Source organism: Panthera pardus, unplaced genomic scaffold (genome assembly GCF_024362965.1).
Source record: "Panthera pardus isolate Hobbes unplaced genomic scaffold, ASM2436296v1 HiC_scaffold_17, whole genome shotgun sequence".
NCBI lineage: Eukaryota > Metazoa > Chordata > Mammalia > Carnivora > Felidae > Panthera > Panthera pardus.
In genome coordinates, this window is record NW_026526732.1 from 150,449,259 (window position 1) to 150,460,823 (window position 11,565).

The 11,565-nt window shown below is 51.6% G+C and overlaps 3 protein-coding genes across 4 annotated transcripts in view; 2 read left to right on the plus strand and 1 right to left on the minus strand.

Annotated features, from left to right (window-relative positions):
* The window catches only part of LOC109249533 (class I histocompatibility antigen, Gogo-B*0101 alpha chain-like), a 283,631-nt gene that overhangs the window by 96,086 nt on the left and 175,980 nt on the right, over positions 1–11,565 (plus strand). The window lies entirely within an intron of this gene.
* Positions 813–6,279, plus strand: POU5F1 (POU class 5 homeobox 1). Its single transcript, XM_019419775.2, has 5 exons — positions 813–1,217; positions 4,540–4,660; positions 4,980–5,110; positions 5,433–5,591; positions 5,776–6,279. The coding sequence occupies exons 1-5, from the start codon at positions 813–815 to the stop codon at positions 6,040–6,042; spliced, it is 1,083 nt and encodes a 360-aa protein (XP_019275320.1). The 3' UTR covers positions 6,043–6,279.
* Positions 7,406–11,461, minus strand: TCF19 (transcription factor 19). Of its 2 annotated transcripts, XM_019420004.2 has the most exons (4): positions 11,158–11,461; positions 10,118–10,739; positions 8,454–9,012; positions 7,406–8,186 (listed from the first exon to the last, which is right to left on the minus strand). In XM_019420004.2, the coding sequence occupies exons 2-4, from the start codon at positions 10,353–10,355 to the stop codon at positions 7,946–7,948; spliced, it is 1,038 nt and encodes a 345-aa protein (XP_019275549.1). In that variant the 5' UTR covers positions 10,356–10,739; positions 11,158–11,461; the 3' UTR covers positions 7,406–7,945. The 2 variants fall into 2 exon arrangements, with proteins under 2 accessions (XP_019275549.1, XP_053761259.1); XM_053905284.1 differs by having other exon boundaries at positions 10,118–11,461.

Here is an 11,565-nt window from a genome sequence, read left to right on the forward strand (position 1 = left end):
TGTGTCTGATCCCTCCGTCTGGACAAAGGTTAGAGAACGTGGGCCCAGTCAGTCCAGAGTCTGGCCCTTAGAAAGGGAAGTAGGGGGTCAATCCCTGGGTCTAGTAGGTAAGGGGGCTCTGGAAGGGAGGCCTTGTCTGTCAGTCTGCCGTTGGAGACGGGGTGAAATTCAGCAGGCTTGGCAGATAGGTACAGGGCATTTGTGGCTTTGGAGTGACTGAACCTGGCCAGTAATCCGGATGGGGATGTCAATTCCCCCTGGGGGAATTGGGCAAGAGGGAGGACCGCAGGGGGTGGATATTAAGGAATGGAGGGGTAGTTATGGCAGTCCTAGGCACATACACACTCAAAAATGTTTGAGGAGCTGAGAGGATGGCTGTGCACCAGGGAGGAGAGGGCGTCAGTGTCTCTGAAGAGGGGTCAAGCACCTGGGCTCCTGAAGAACCGAGAGGAAGTGTCCAAGTCACCCAGACAGTTCTGAGGTGTGCAGAGCCCCAGAGGGGGCAGGCAGCCTGTTGCGGGTTGGAAGTGAAGGTCCGAATGAGGGGCCTGCATCAAGGGTCTGGGGCCTTGAGAGGCGCCTAGCTGGAGCTCCCTAGCTTTCCTACCCCCGCCACAGACCACCGCCACCATCAGGCAAACACCCTTCGCCTCAGTTTCTCCCACCCCCACCGCCCTCACCTCCACCCATCCAGGGGGCGGGGCCAGAGGTCAAGGCTAGTGGGTGGGATTGGGGAGGGAGAGAGGTGTTGAGCAGTGCCTCGGAGAGCCCTCATTTTTCCAGGCCCCCGGCTTGGGGCGCCTCCGTTCCCCATGGCGGGACACCTGGCTTCCGACTTGGCCTTCTCGCCCCCGCCAGGCGGTGGAGGCGATGCGCCGGGAGGGCCGGAGCCCGGCTGGGTTGACCCTCGGACCTGGCTGAGCTTCCAAGGCCCTCCCGGCGGGTCAGGAATCGGGCCGGGGGTTGGGCCGGGCGCTGAGGTGTGGGGGATTCCCCCGTGCCCCCCGCCGTATGAGTTCTGCGGGGGGATGACGTACTGTGGGCCTCAGGTTGGAGTGGGGCTGGTGCCCCAAGGCGGCCTGGAGACCTCTCAGCCAGAGGGCGAAAGGGGAGCCGGGGTGGAGAGCAACTCCGAGGGGGCCTCCCCTGAGCCCTGCGCTGCCCCACCTGGGGCTGTGAAGCCGGACAAGGAGAAGCTGGAGCAAAACACCGAGGAGGCGAGTGAGCTGAAACAGGGCCAGAGGGGGTGGCTGGGCTGGCAGGGGGCGGCCAGGGAGGGGGTGGTGGCTGCCTAGGCCTGGAACCCAAGAGGGCAGCAGGCAGAGGCGATGCCCCAGGCAAAGAGGGCTGTGTGGCCTGAGAGCAAGGGCACGGTGGGAACCAGAAGCCAGAATTCAGAGAGAAGGGGCAGGTGAGGGCAGGGCAGCCCCAGGGAGTCGGAAGCTGCCCCAGGCTGGCCTTGCTTCCCGCCCGGCCCTTGTCAAGTAGCACCTTTCCACATCCTAGGCCTGGCCTGACCAGGGTCCGATCACTCATTTATTACCAGCCCAGCACTAGGCCCAGCTTGGGGTTTGAGTCCCTTCTCCCACCCTTAGCCCTTCTTGAAAATTTGATCCTTACGAGACTCAGGATCTTGGCCTTAGGGTTAAGTGTGGCCTGAGGGCAAAAACAGTGCTTATCCCAGGGTTATTGTTCCTGAAAGTCTAGGGTGTGACTGATTTCTGATAGAAGCTCCTGTTTGTGCTGTGTGTGTGGACGTGTGGGGTTGGGTTTACCTCCCGTCAAGTTTAGGGCTTGTCTTCCCTTGACCTCTGCCTCGGGGCCAGTGAGTCACCATTATGCAAAGTGCACACCCTGGCACCCCCTTGGTGGAAGAAGTCCTCCAGGCCATCGCCCAAATTTAGGGTCTGCTGAGGGATTGAAAGACTTCTGGGTCCAGCCCTGCTAAGGACTAGTAAGGATGTATCTTCCAGTCCTCCCAAGAGACAAGTGTAAGCAATTAGAGATCAAGTACTAAGCCTTTAGACCTCACCAAAGGAGGTGTGAGCGGGTCAGCCGACCGAGTGGCCCTCGACTTTGTAGGAGGTGACTGCTGAGCCTTGAATAATAATGGCTGCCAATTGTGGTCCATTTCCTAAGTGCCTGGCTGTGTGCTCAGTTTCTACATCATTATCTCATTAAACCACCACAAAATCTCCCAGGGAGGTATTATTAGCCTATTTCACGGGTCTTAACTACTAAATGATGAAGCTAAGGTCTGAATTGGGGTTACTTTATTTCAATCCTCAAAGTAGGATTTGGAAAAGCTATTATGGGAAGCTGAGAACATTTATAGGTCTGAAGCAGGGACTGAGCAGAAGTTGGGAATGGAAGTTAGCCTATTTGAATATGTGATTGATCAGCCTTGGAATGCTTCCCTCAAAGTTTCTAGGACTGCACAAAGGTTTAGCCCTCTTGGCCACTTGCCTTCATTGGAGTGCCCCAGGGCTCAGTCCATCACCCTCTGCTCTATCTACCTTTCCTTCCTCTCATCCACTCTCAAGCTCAAATGCCTGTGGAGAGGACTACCACATTTTGTGTCTCCTGCTGGGATGGCTCCATGAAATGCTTCACCCCATCCATCACCCAGTAGCTCAAGGCCCCAACCGGTCATTCTCATTCCTTTCACATTCTACATCCCATCTTTTCAAAGCACAGCTATCTTCACCTTGGAAATACACCCTGAAGCAATCACTACCCCCTGGTCCCAGCCACCACCATCTGTGTGGGGGTTACTGCGGTTGTTACAAGTCATACCCTCATTTCCTCCTTAGTATGTTGTCAACATGTCAACTGAAGTGAGCATTTTATCTTTTTTATTTCCTTTAAGTTTTATTTATATATTTTGAGAGAGAGACTATGAGCACAGGGGTGGGGCAGGGGTGGTGGTTCAGAGAGAATCCCAAGCAGGCTCCGTGCTGTCAGCAAAGATCTCACGAATCCTGGGATCACAAACTGAGTCAAAACCAAGAGTCAGATGCTTAACTGACTGAGCCACCCGGGTGCCTCTGGAGTAAAAATTTTTTTTTGTTGTTTATTTTTTTAAATATTTCTTTGAGAGAAAGAGAGAGTGTGCGTGCATGACCAGGGGAGGAGCAGGGAGAAAGGAAGAGAGAATCCCAAGCAGGCTCCACACTGTCCATGCAGAGCCCGATGAGGTGCTCAGTCCACCAACCGTGAGATCATGACCTGAGCCAAACTAAAGAATCTGACGCTAAACAGATTGAGCCACCCAGGCACTCCTGAAGTGAACATTTTATTTTTTTTTTTATTTTTTTTAATGTTTATTTATTTTTGAGACAGAGAGAGACAGAGCATGAATGGGGGAGGGTCAGAGAGAGAGGGAGACACAGAATCTGAAGCAGGCTCCAGGCTCTGAGCTGAGTACAGAGCCCGACGCGGGGCTCGAACTCACGGACCATGAGATCATGACCTGAGCCGAAGTCGGACGCTCAACCAACTGAGCCACCCAGGCGCCCCTGAAGTGAACATTTTAAAATCAGATATTTTACTCTACAAATCCATTCAGCAGCTCTCCGTTTCACTCGCTGACTGCAGCATCCACAAGATCTGCCCTGCTCATCCCTTTGACTTTGTGAGCTCCTCCCCTCTTCTCTTTCTTGCATCTTTCACCCTGCTCCAGCCACACAGGCCTTGCCACTGCAGGGCCTTTCCACTGGGATCTTTCCCTTTGCTCAAGCATCATTTTCTCTTATTTAAAACTGTCACCATCCTCATAGTCTCCCACCCTGCTGTACTCTAATCCTTCACCCTGCTGCATTTTTTCCATGGTGCTTCTACCATAGTAACATGCTGAATACTTATTTGTGTCTCCATGTTACAATGGAAGCCCCCTGAGGCTTTTTGTCTAGTTTGGGTAGCCTTTGGTTAATAGAAAGTGTGCAGTAAATCTATTGAATTAATCAATGAGAATCCCTGTATGTCACAAAAAGATACAGTAAAAATAAGGGATAATCAGATTTTTTAAAATGAGCACCAAGTCTACCCGTCACTTAATTCATACCTTTTTTGACACCTTTTCTGTAGTGTGTGTGTGTAGGTGCATGCCATGTCATACCCTGGGAGGAGGCTGGGGGAGAGCATATTGAGAATTAGAGACATGTGCCCTTTACTTTTCCAGTCTCAACTGCCTCAAACTGGCATAATAATTGGGTCAAAAAGCTTTTGTGGGAATGAAATGAGCTAAGAGGCAGCAGCTCCCTTCATATAACCTGACAGGTATTCATTCTCATGGAGGCCAGGGCCTGCCTTTCCATCTATGCAGGAATGGTGCTCTGCATCTACCCGATGTGTTACCTTCTGGGGTGAATGATGTTCGTAGATAGGCTATTTCTAGATATTTGGTGGGCAGTCTGGATGCAGATACTCCCACAGACCATTCCTTGGGGCTATAGCCAGGTTCTTGGGGCCCAGGTGGGAAGGGGGATCGACAACTGGTGTGTTTATGTTCTTACATGTCCTCTTCCTTTATGAATGCAGTCCCAGGACATCAAAGCTCTGCAGAAAGACCTGGAACAATTTGCCAAACTCCTGAAGCAGAAGAGGATCACCCTGGGATATACTCAGGCCGATGTGGGGCTCACCCTGGGGGTTCTCTTTGGTGGGTCTCCCTCAGCCTGTCCTGACACAGAACACAGGGACCACATCTCCCCTGGAAGAACATGCCTGAACTTGGGGCTTTTCTTCCTACCAGGGAAGCAAAGGAAGGGTATTTCAGGAGCGGACTCTATCCCCACACATGAAGAGGGTAGAGAGGAAGGGGGAAAAAGTACCTGGACCTTGATTTTCCTCTGGGAAGAAGTGTGACCCTGGTGTGGGATCTCGGGAAGGCAGGAAAAGGTGGGGAGGCCCTGGGTCTTGGGGTCACACAGGTACTGCCTTCTGCCTCACCTTGCTTCTCTTTCCACTGGCTTCCCCAGGGAAGGTGTTCAGCCAAACAACCATCTGCCGTTTTGAGGCTTTGCAGCTCAGTTTCAAGAACATGTGTAAGCTGCGACCCCTGCTGCAGAAGTGGGTGGAGGAAGCTGACAACAACGAAAATCTGCAGGAGGTGAGGGGGGCAGGGATGCTCAGGGGTCTGCTGAGCCTTATCCTGGTTTTCAGTGCTTCCACCCATGGCTTCCAGCTCTCCTTCCTGGGGCAATGGTCCTCAGTGGGATGGAGTGGAATTCCTCAGTTCTGGAAGGAGGTCCAGAGTCATCCGTCTAAACCCACCCTTCCAGGATTCTCTCCATACCATCTGCTACAGGTGACCTGTCCAGGCACTGCCCCCTTAGCAATTTGCTCTTGAGTCACTGACTTCCTGGTGCTCTGCAGGCTCAAAGTCTGCCATTCCATCTTCCTCCCTTGTCACTCTCTCTCCACCTCACCAGATATGCAAAGCAGAGACACTTGTGCAGGCCCGAAAGAGAAAGCGAACAAGTATCGAGAACCGAGTGAGAGGCAACCTGGAGAACATGTTCCTGCAGTGCCCGAAACCCACCCTGCAGCAGATCAGCCACATTGCCCAGCAGCTCGGGCTGGAGAAGGATGTGAGTGCCCAGTCCTTATGTGGTCCATCTCCTCCCCAGTCACCATCTCCCTTTCCCTGGCTCTGGCTCTTGTCTTCAAACCACTCTAGATCTGTTGGCTTTGGGCCAAATGACTAAGCAAAGCTAGCCCCACCTCCTGGAGTTCATGATTGATTGTCACTCTACCTTGTATCTTTCATCCCAGGTGGTCCGAGTGTGGTTCTGCAATCGTCGCCAGAAGGGCAAACGATCAAGCAGTGACTATTCGCAACGAGAGGATTTTGAGGCTGCTGGGTCCCCTTTCTCAGGGGCACCAGTATCCTTTCCTCTGGCACCAGGGCCCCATTTTGGTACCCCAGGCTATGGAAGCCCTCACTTCACTACACTGTACTCCTCAGTCCCTTTCCCTGAGGGTGAAGCCTTTCCCTCTGTGTCTGTTACCACTCTGGGCTCTCCCATGCATTCAAACTGAGGTGCCAACCCTTCCCAGGAATGGGGGCCAGAGGAAGGGGGAGAGCTAGGGAAAGAGAACCTGGGGTTTGTACCAGGGCTTTGGGATTAAGTTCTTCATTTCACTAAGAAAGGATTTGGGAACACAAAGGGTGTGGGGGCAGGGAGTTTGGGGGGGTACTGGTTAGAGGGAAGGTGAAGTTCAAGGATGCTCTTGTTTTTAATCCCCACATCACTCATCACTTTCTTAAATAAAGAAGCCTGGGACACAGTAGGTGGATACTTTTGTCTTTGGTTTGTCCTCCTTTGATTAGAAGAGGAGCTGGGGATACCCAATAGTTAGGTATTAGCTCTCCGACCCCAATGACCCTGAAACCAAGGTTCCATTTAAACTGCTCAGTCACACAGTATCTGTGGGAAAGCCAGTACTGGAATCCATTTATTTGTAGAAAGTCCCTATAGGTATGAACTAGTTCTTGAGAGCCTGTGACTTGGAGTCCTGGGGAAATTTGAGTGGAATACCTTATTTTTATAGCCCATTCCCTATTAGGAGCTGACTTTTTTTTTTTTTTTTTTTTGCTTTCCCCACTTTCTACTCTGGAAGTATCCTTAGTGGCGTTACACCAAGGAATTATCTTTAAATACTTTCTTTCTGTATATTGTCCCAAGTAAAAACTCCATCATGTGCTTTGTTGATACCAAAGTCCATTTGGTTTCCACTTAAGATTTTGGCCTACTTTGTCCATGAGTGACTCCCCAAATCCCATGTTTTTGTCCTGGCTCTGCCATTACTTAATTGGGGTAATTGGGGCCCTTGCTTGGAGCTGTTTCCTTCATGTTAAAACAAAAACAAAAAAAAAAACCCTTGGGTTGGTAAATCTAAGGGATAGAAAGGAATGGACATAAAAGATTGCAATAGGTCAAGATGGGACTTTTCCTAATAAGAGCTACAGAAACCCCATTTTGACAGTATCTTGGCTTGGTGTAAGGCTCATGAAAGGGAATCTGTTTATTATACTATACGTGGGTTAAGCTGATCTACACTGGATCAGGTCAGCATCCACTCAAGCTGGTGTACCAGGTTTTCTCTTTTCCATGGTCATACTTGTGAAACTTGTAAAGGTTCTGCCATCATGAACTTGACCAAACCATCCACCTATTTTAATGGCAGTGGATCTGTTTTCCTTTAATCTAAAAACCTTAATTACTTTTTCTCTAGTCTCCCACCTCCAGCCCATTCCATATCAAGTGAGCAGGTTCATATTTCTCTGCTTTATCTACTCATCTCTCTTCTAAGAGTCTGAATTAGTTTTTCAGACCATATCATTCTCAAGAACTGGAAAGCAAGGAGTATCAGACCTGCAAAAAGAATAGGTATCTAAGAGTGAATGAAGCTAATTCTTTATTTGGAAATAGAAGCAAAGCTCTGAAAAGCCAGGTAATGATCATGGTCAGTGGCAATGGTTTACCCACAATGTGAAAGTTTTGGGGCTGTGCCCTAGGTTTTCCCAGAATGCCTTATAATGCCATCCCAAAACATTAAGCATTCACTCATTCCAAGTCTGAGGCTTTTATCTTCTCAGGCATGGCATCTGCAACTGATGGGTACTCTGACCACAGACATTCTAGTGCCTATGACAACAAGAACCTATAGCTTGTAATGGAATTTCCAGCTTGCTGGCAACTTCTCAGAGGCAACAAAGATCTTTGGCAGGAAACCATCTCTTCTGTCCCCTTGGCCATGAGGGCCAGCTTCAGGCCTTGGCTCCATATCCATAGCAATGGGCACTTCCCCTATAGTTATTCCCTCCTGGGGAGGCAAGGAAAGAAGGGGACATTTTTTAAGACCCATTGGTGCCCCACTGTGTCCACCCAAGGCCTGGAGGTACCAGCTCTCTGTCGTCTTGGTGCCTTGTTGGTGGGCCTTATGTCTGGATGCCTACACGACACTCTGGGCACCGGAAGTCAGCCTCCCTAGCAGCCTGGATGCTGCAGCCAACACAGGCCACATGGAACCAGACATCACAACCATCACACTGAACCCAGGCAACTGTTTCTTCTTCAGGCAGGCAGCAACAAGGGGCTGCACAGGGCTCTCCGCCCCCAACTGCTGGGGGAGCCCTGGGCGTGTTCACTGGGTGCTTCCGAGGACGTCCACGTCGATTTCTGAACAAAGTGACACAAAAGCCAGGGTCACTGGAAACCTGTAGAAGCCTAGAACTTGCCCCTGGATGATCACAATGAATTTACACTAACAGTGAACTTGAATAGTAGAGCTGACTCAGGTCCTGCTGTTCAACATCTGTCTCATCTCTGTTCACCTCCCATCCCCATCCCCAATCCTATGCCCAGAGCAGAGGGCCACCTCCCAGCCTGGGGGTCTAAAAAGGAACCAAAGGGAGTTTACAAATTGAGAAAGATCTCTCCACTTACCCACCAGGTGTCCGTGGGGGTGTCTCGACACAGAGCTTCTTCCTGGGCTCTATAAAGACCGATGGAGAGCCCTCGGGCATCTCTCCCTCATCATCCAACTCTGCCAACACTCGATGAGCCGATTTCCTCCGATTTCTTGGGGGTGGGGCAGAAGGGGTGGCCCCCACCTCTCTAGGGGGAGTGGGAACAGGCACGCTCTGTTGCCCACTCCCAGTCCGGGAGAAGGTGAGGGGCTGGGGCCTGAGCTTGCTAAGACTGCCAATGGAATTGAGGATCAGTGTGGCTTTCGGGGCAGGGGAAAGGGTGCTGAGAGGGCGCTGTGGGGCCCCCTGTGGGGGCAGCATAGGCCGGAAACAAGCTCTGGTTCCCTCTTCGCCACTGGACCGCGGGATGGTAATGGCTGCAAAATCTTGAGGTTTGACTCGGACTTGCTGAAACATGAAGTAGAACTCCGAAGGGCTGGTTCCTGGGGACCCTTCAGGGCCAAAGGTCACAAGGTCCCCATCACTCAACTCCAGTCTGTGACCCCTTGGGAGTCGGATATTATTGACCAAAGTCCCTGTTGATGGAGGGCACCAGACAGATACAGAGAATGACAAAAACAGAAATGACCAGAGTCAGGACTGGAGAAATCTGGCCTCCTTTGGTTTTTTGGGGAACATGAGGGAGAACATGACATCTGTCATCAAATTCTCACATTTGAAGTCCCTCAGCAGGTGACATCAGATATTAAGCTCCTTGTGAGAGGAGGACAAGTTTATTTTACTTATGCCCTCTCGCAGGGCACATGGAGGAAATGGACTCCTTCCTTCACTCTGCTGAGGTCCCACTGGAGTCCCATTCTCAGACATACTGTCACCCCAGCTCCAACACAAAAATAGTTATTGGCATACCTCAGACTATCTGGGTTGAGATCTTGGCTCCACCCTTCCCAGCTATGTTACCTGGACAAGTTAACCTCTTTACGCCTCATTTTCCTTGTCTGTAAAATGGGGATGATATTAGTGCTCACCTATATTTAACGCACCTGAATAGTGCCTGGCTCATACAGTAAGCACTAAGTAAATGTTGGCTACTACAGTTATCTAATCTCCGTAACACTCCTACAACAGACCTTACTTACAAAGCCTTACATTTTACCTAGGAGGAAACTGAGACCCAGAGAGGTAAAGTGACAGGCCTGAGTTTTCACCAGGGGACAGTGGCAAAACCCAGGCCTCTTGAGGCTGACTGCATGCAATTGCCTGCAAGTCAGGGAGTAAGACATATGCTCTGCTCACTAAAACATAATTCAACATGTCATAACTGCCTTAAGACAAGAACAAGGTGTCTCAGCCAATTTAGAAACTGAGTCAAGTCTGAGCTTGGCCCCCAATGGTCCCAGAACATTTCCACTGTGGTACTTCCCTAATGATGGCCCAGGCCCTGGATCTACCCAGCCCCTGTTTGGATGGTTCCAGCTAGTCAGGGACCATTGAGGGCCAACACTGCAGAGAGATTCTGACATTGCACACCTTTAGTGGGAAGACACAGGTCTGGACTACAACTGTCCATCCAACCTGATAGGGAGTTTGGGAGGCAGGCAGGATCACTGTGGAGCCCCTTAATCATTCCAGCCCAGAACTGCAACTGCCCAGGAGCAAGACTGCCCGCTCACTGCTCACCTTGGCTGCTGTGGTCTTCCAGGCTGACCTTCCAATCATCACCCCGGCGCTCTGCGTGCAGCTCCGCATGGACTCCAGAGATGAGGCCAGGCTCCTGCTGGGGCTGCAGGGCCACATCACACAGATCGGCCCTACAACCCAAGCGATAGGTGCAGCCAGCCCCGCTAGGGGGGTGGAAGGTGTAGAGATCACCACCCCTGCCGCCCCCTATGCGCAGCAGCTGGAAGCAGGGCAGCATGGGCGGTGCCCCCCCCTGCACCACCTCTTCCACTTCAGGAGTCCATCACCTTTCCCACTCCTGAGCCATGCACGGTGGCCTAAGTTCTGGGCTGATGGCTTACTTTCTGTCTGATGCAAATTTGAGCTGTGCTTTGTGCAACTCTGAGCACAGGCCTGAGTTTTCAGGGGTCTGTGGCAAAACTCAGAAGAGAACCCAGACCGGCATAGTGCAAATTCAGAGTGCAAAGAGCCTAGGCATGCGATGCAAACAAAATTGTCTGGCAAGCAGTTTTGCAACTGAAAATTTCAGGGAAGGTCCCAGTGCAACGCAAAAACGAACACGTCCTATGGCACTTTAGTTGAACCGGATCTTCAGGCCACAGAATATTCGGGGAGACTCAATCTGTGCAAGGCAACAATACATTAGGCAACTTCCAGAAAAATGCAAACTGTAGATGTGTGTATAGGGATTCCTGCTTCTGTACAATACTAACTTGTCACCTCAGTGTTCTTTGGAGAAAAGAAGCTTTTTCCTGTCAGACTTATCCAAAGAGAGTAACCCTTCTGCTCGCCCGCACCTCGCTCTTCAGGCCAATGCCTCGCTCTACCTGGTTATCTTGAACCCCAGTGGGAAGTGAATCCACTGTCGTCCCCCAAAAGGCAGTGAAAAGGGTCCCTACGTTCTCTAACAAAGCAGACCTAAACCCTGGCGGCTTCCCAGCTTCTCCGGCTGGGATAAAAACAAGGGAAAGAGCTTCCCGAGATCATGCAAGGCAAATCCAGCCTTTTCCCTCCCCTGCCCAGCCCAGTTTCCGATCTACCGCGGTGCAGTCTCCAAGTAGTCTCCTCTCCAGGCAGTGCCAGACTGTGCGGCGACCCCGGACCCCTCCGGCTGGGGCCCGGAGCTGGCGCTACTGCCGCTGTTTGACAGCGAGGAAGCCGGGGTCGAGAGGGGCGCGGTCTTCGCGCGCGGGCAGCACCCGCCTAGCCTTCGGAATTCCCGGGCCTGAACTCCGCGCCGAGCGAACCCGCCCCCCATGCCACTCCTGATTGGCCAGCTCATTTGTCCTCTTCCCCTCCATTGGGCGGCGTGCTGGGAGTGTCCCTGATCTCCCGCCTTCCGCTTTTTCTGATTAGTTCACAAATTTTCCCGGGTTCCCGGAGTTGGGAGGAGCCGCCAGGGCGCGGAGACATCCCCCAACGCTTTAATTGTGTCCGGCTTTAGACAG

Bases quoted from the DNA above. Each gene is read 5' to 3' on its own strand.
- POU5F1 (XM_019419775.2), top strand. From the start codon at position 813: ATGGCGGGACACCTGGCTTCCGACTTGGCCTTCTCGCCCCCGCCAGGC. The intron at 1,218-4,539 runs GCGAGTGAGCTG...TTATGAATGCAG, and splicing joins TGGAGCAAAACACCGAGGAG to TCCCAGGACATCAAAGCTCT. The intron at 4,661-4,979 runs GTGGGTCTCCCT...TGGCTTCCCCAG, and splicing joins CACCCTGGGGGTTCTCTTTG to GGAAGGTGTTCAGCCAAACA.
- TCF19 (XM_019420004.2), bottom strand. From the start codon at position 10,355: ATGCTGCCCTGCTTCCAGCTGCTGCGCATAGGGGGCGGCAGGGGTGGT. The intron at 9,013-10,117 runs GTGAGCAGTGAG...CTCCATCAACAG, and splicing joins GGAAGACCACAGCAGCCAAG to GGACTTTGGTCAATAATATC. The intron at 8,187-8,453 runs GTAAGTGGAGAG...CACTTTGTTCAG, and splicing joins CCCCCACGGACACCTGGTGG to AAATCGACGTGGACGTCCTC.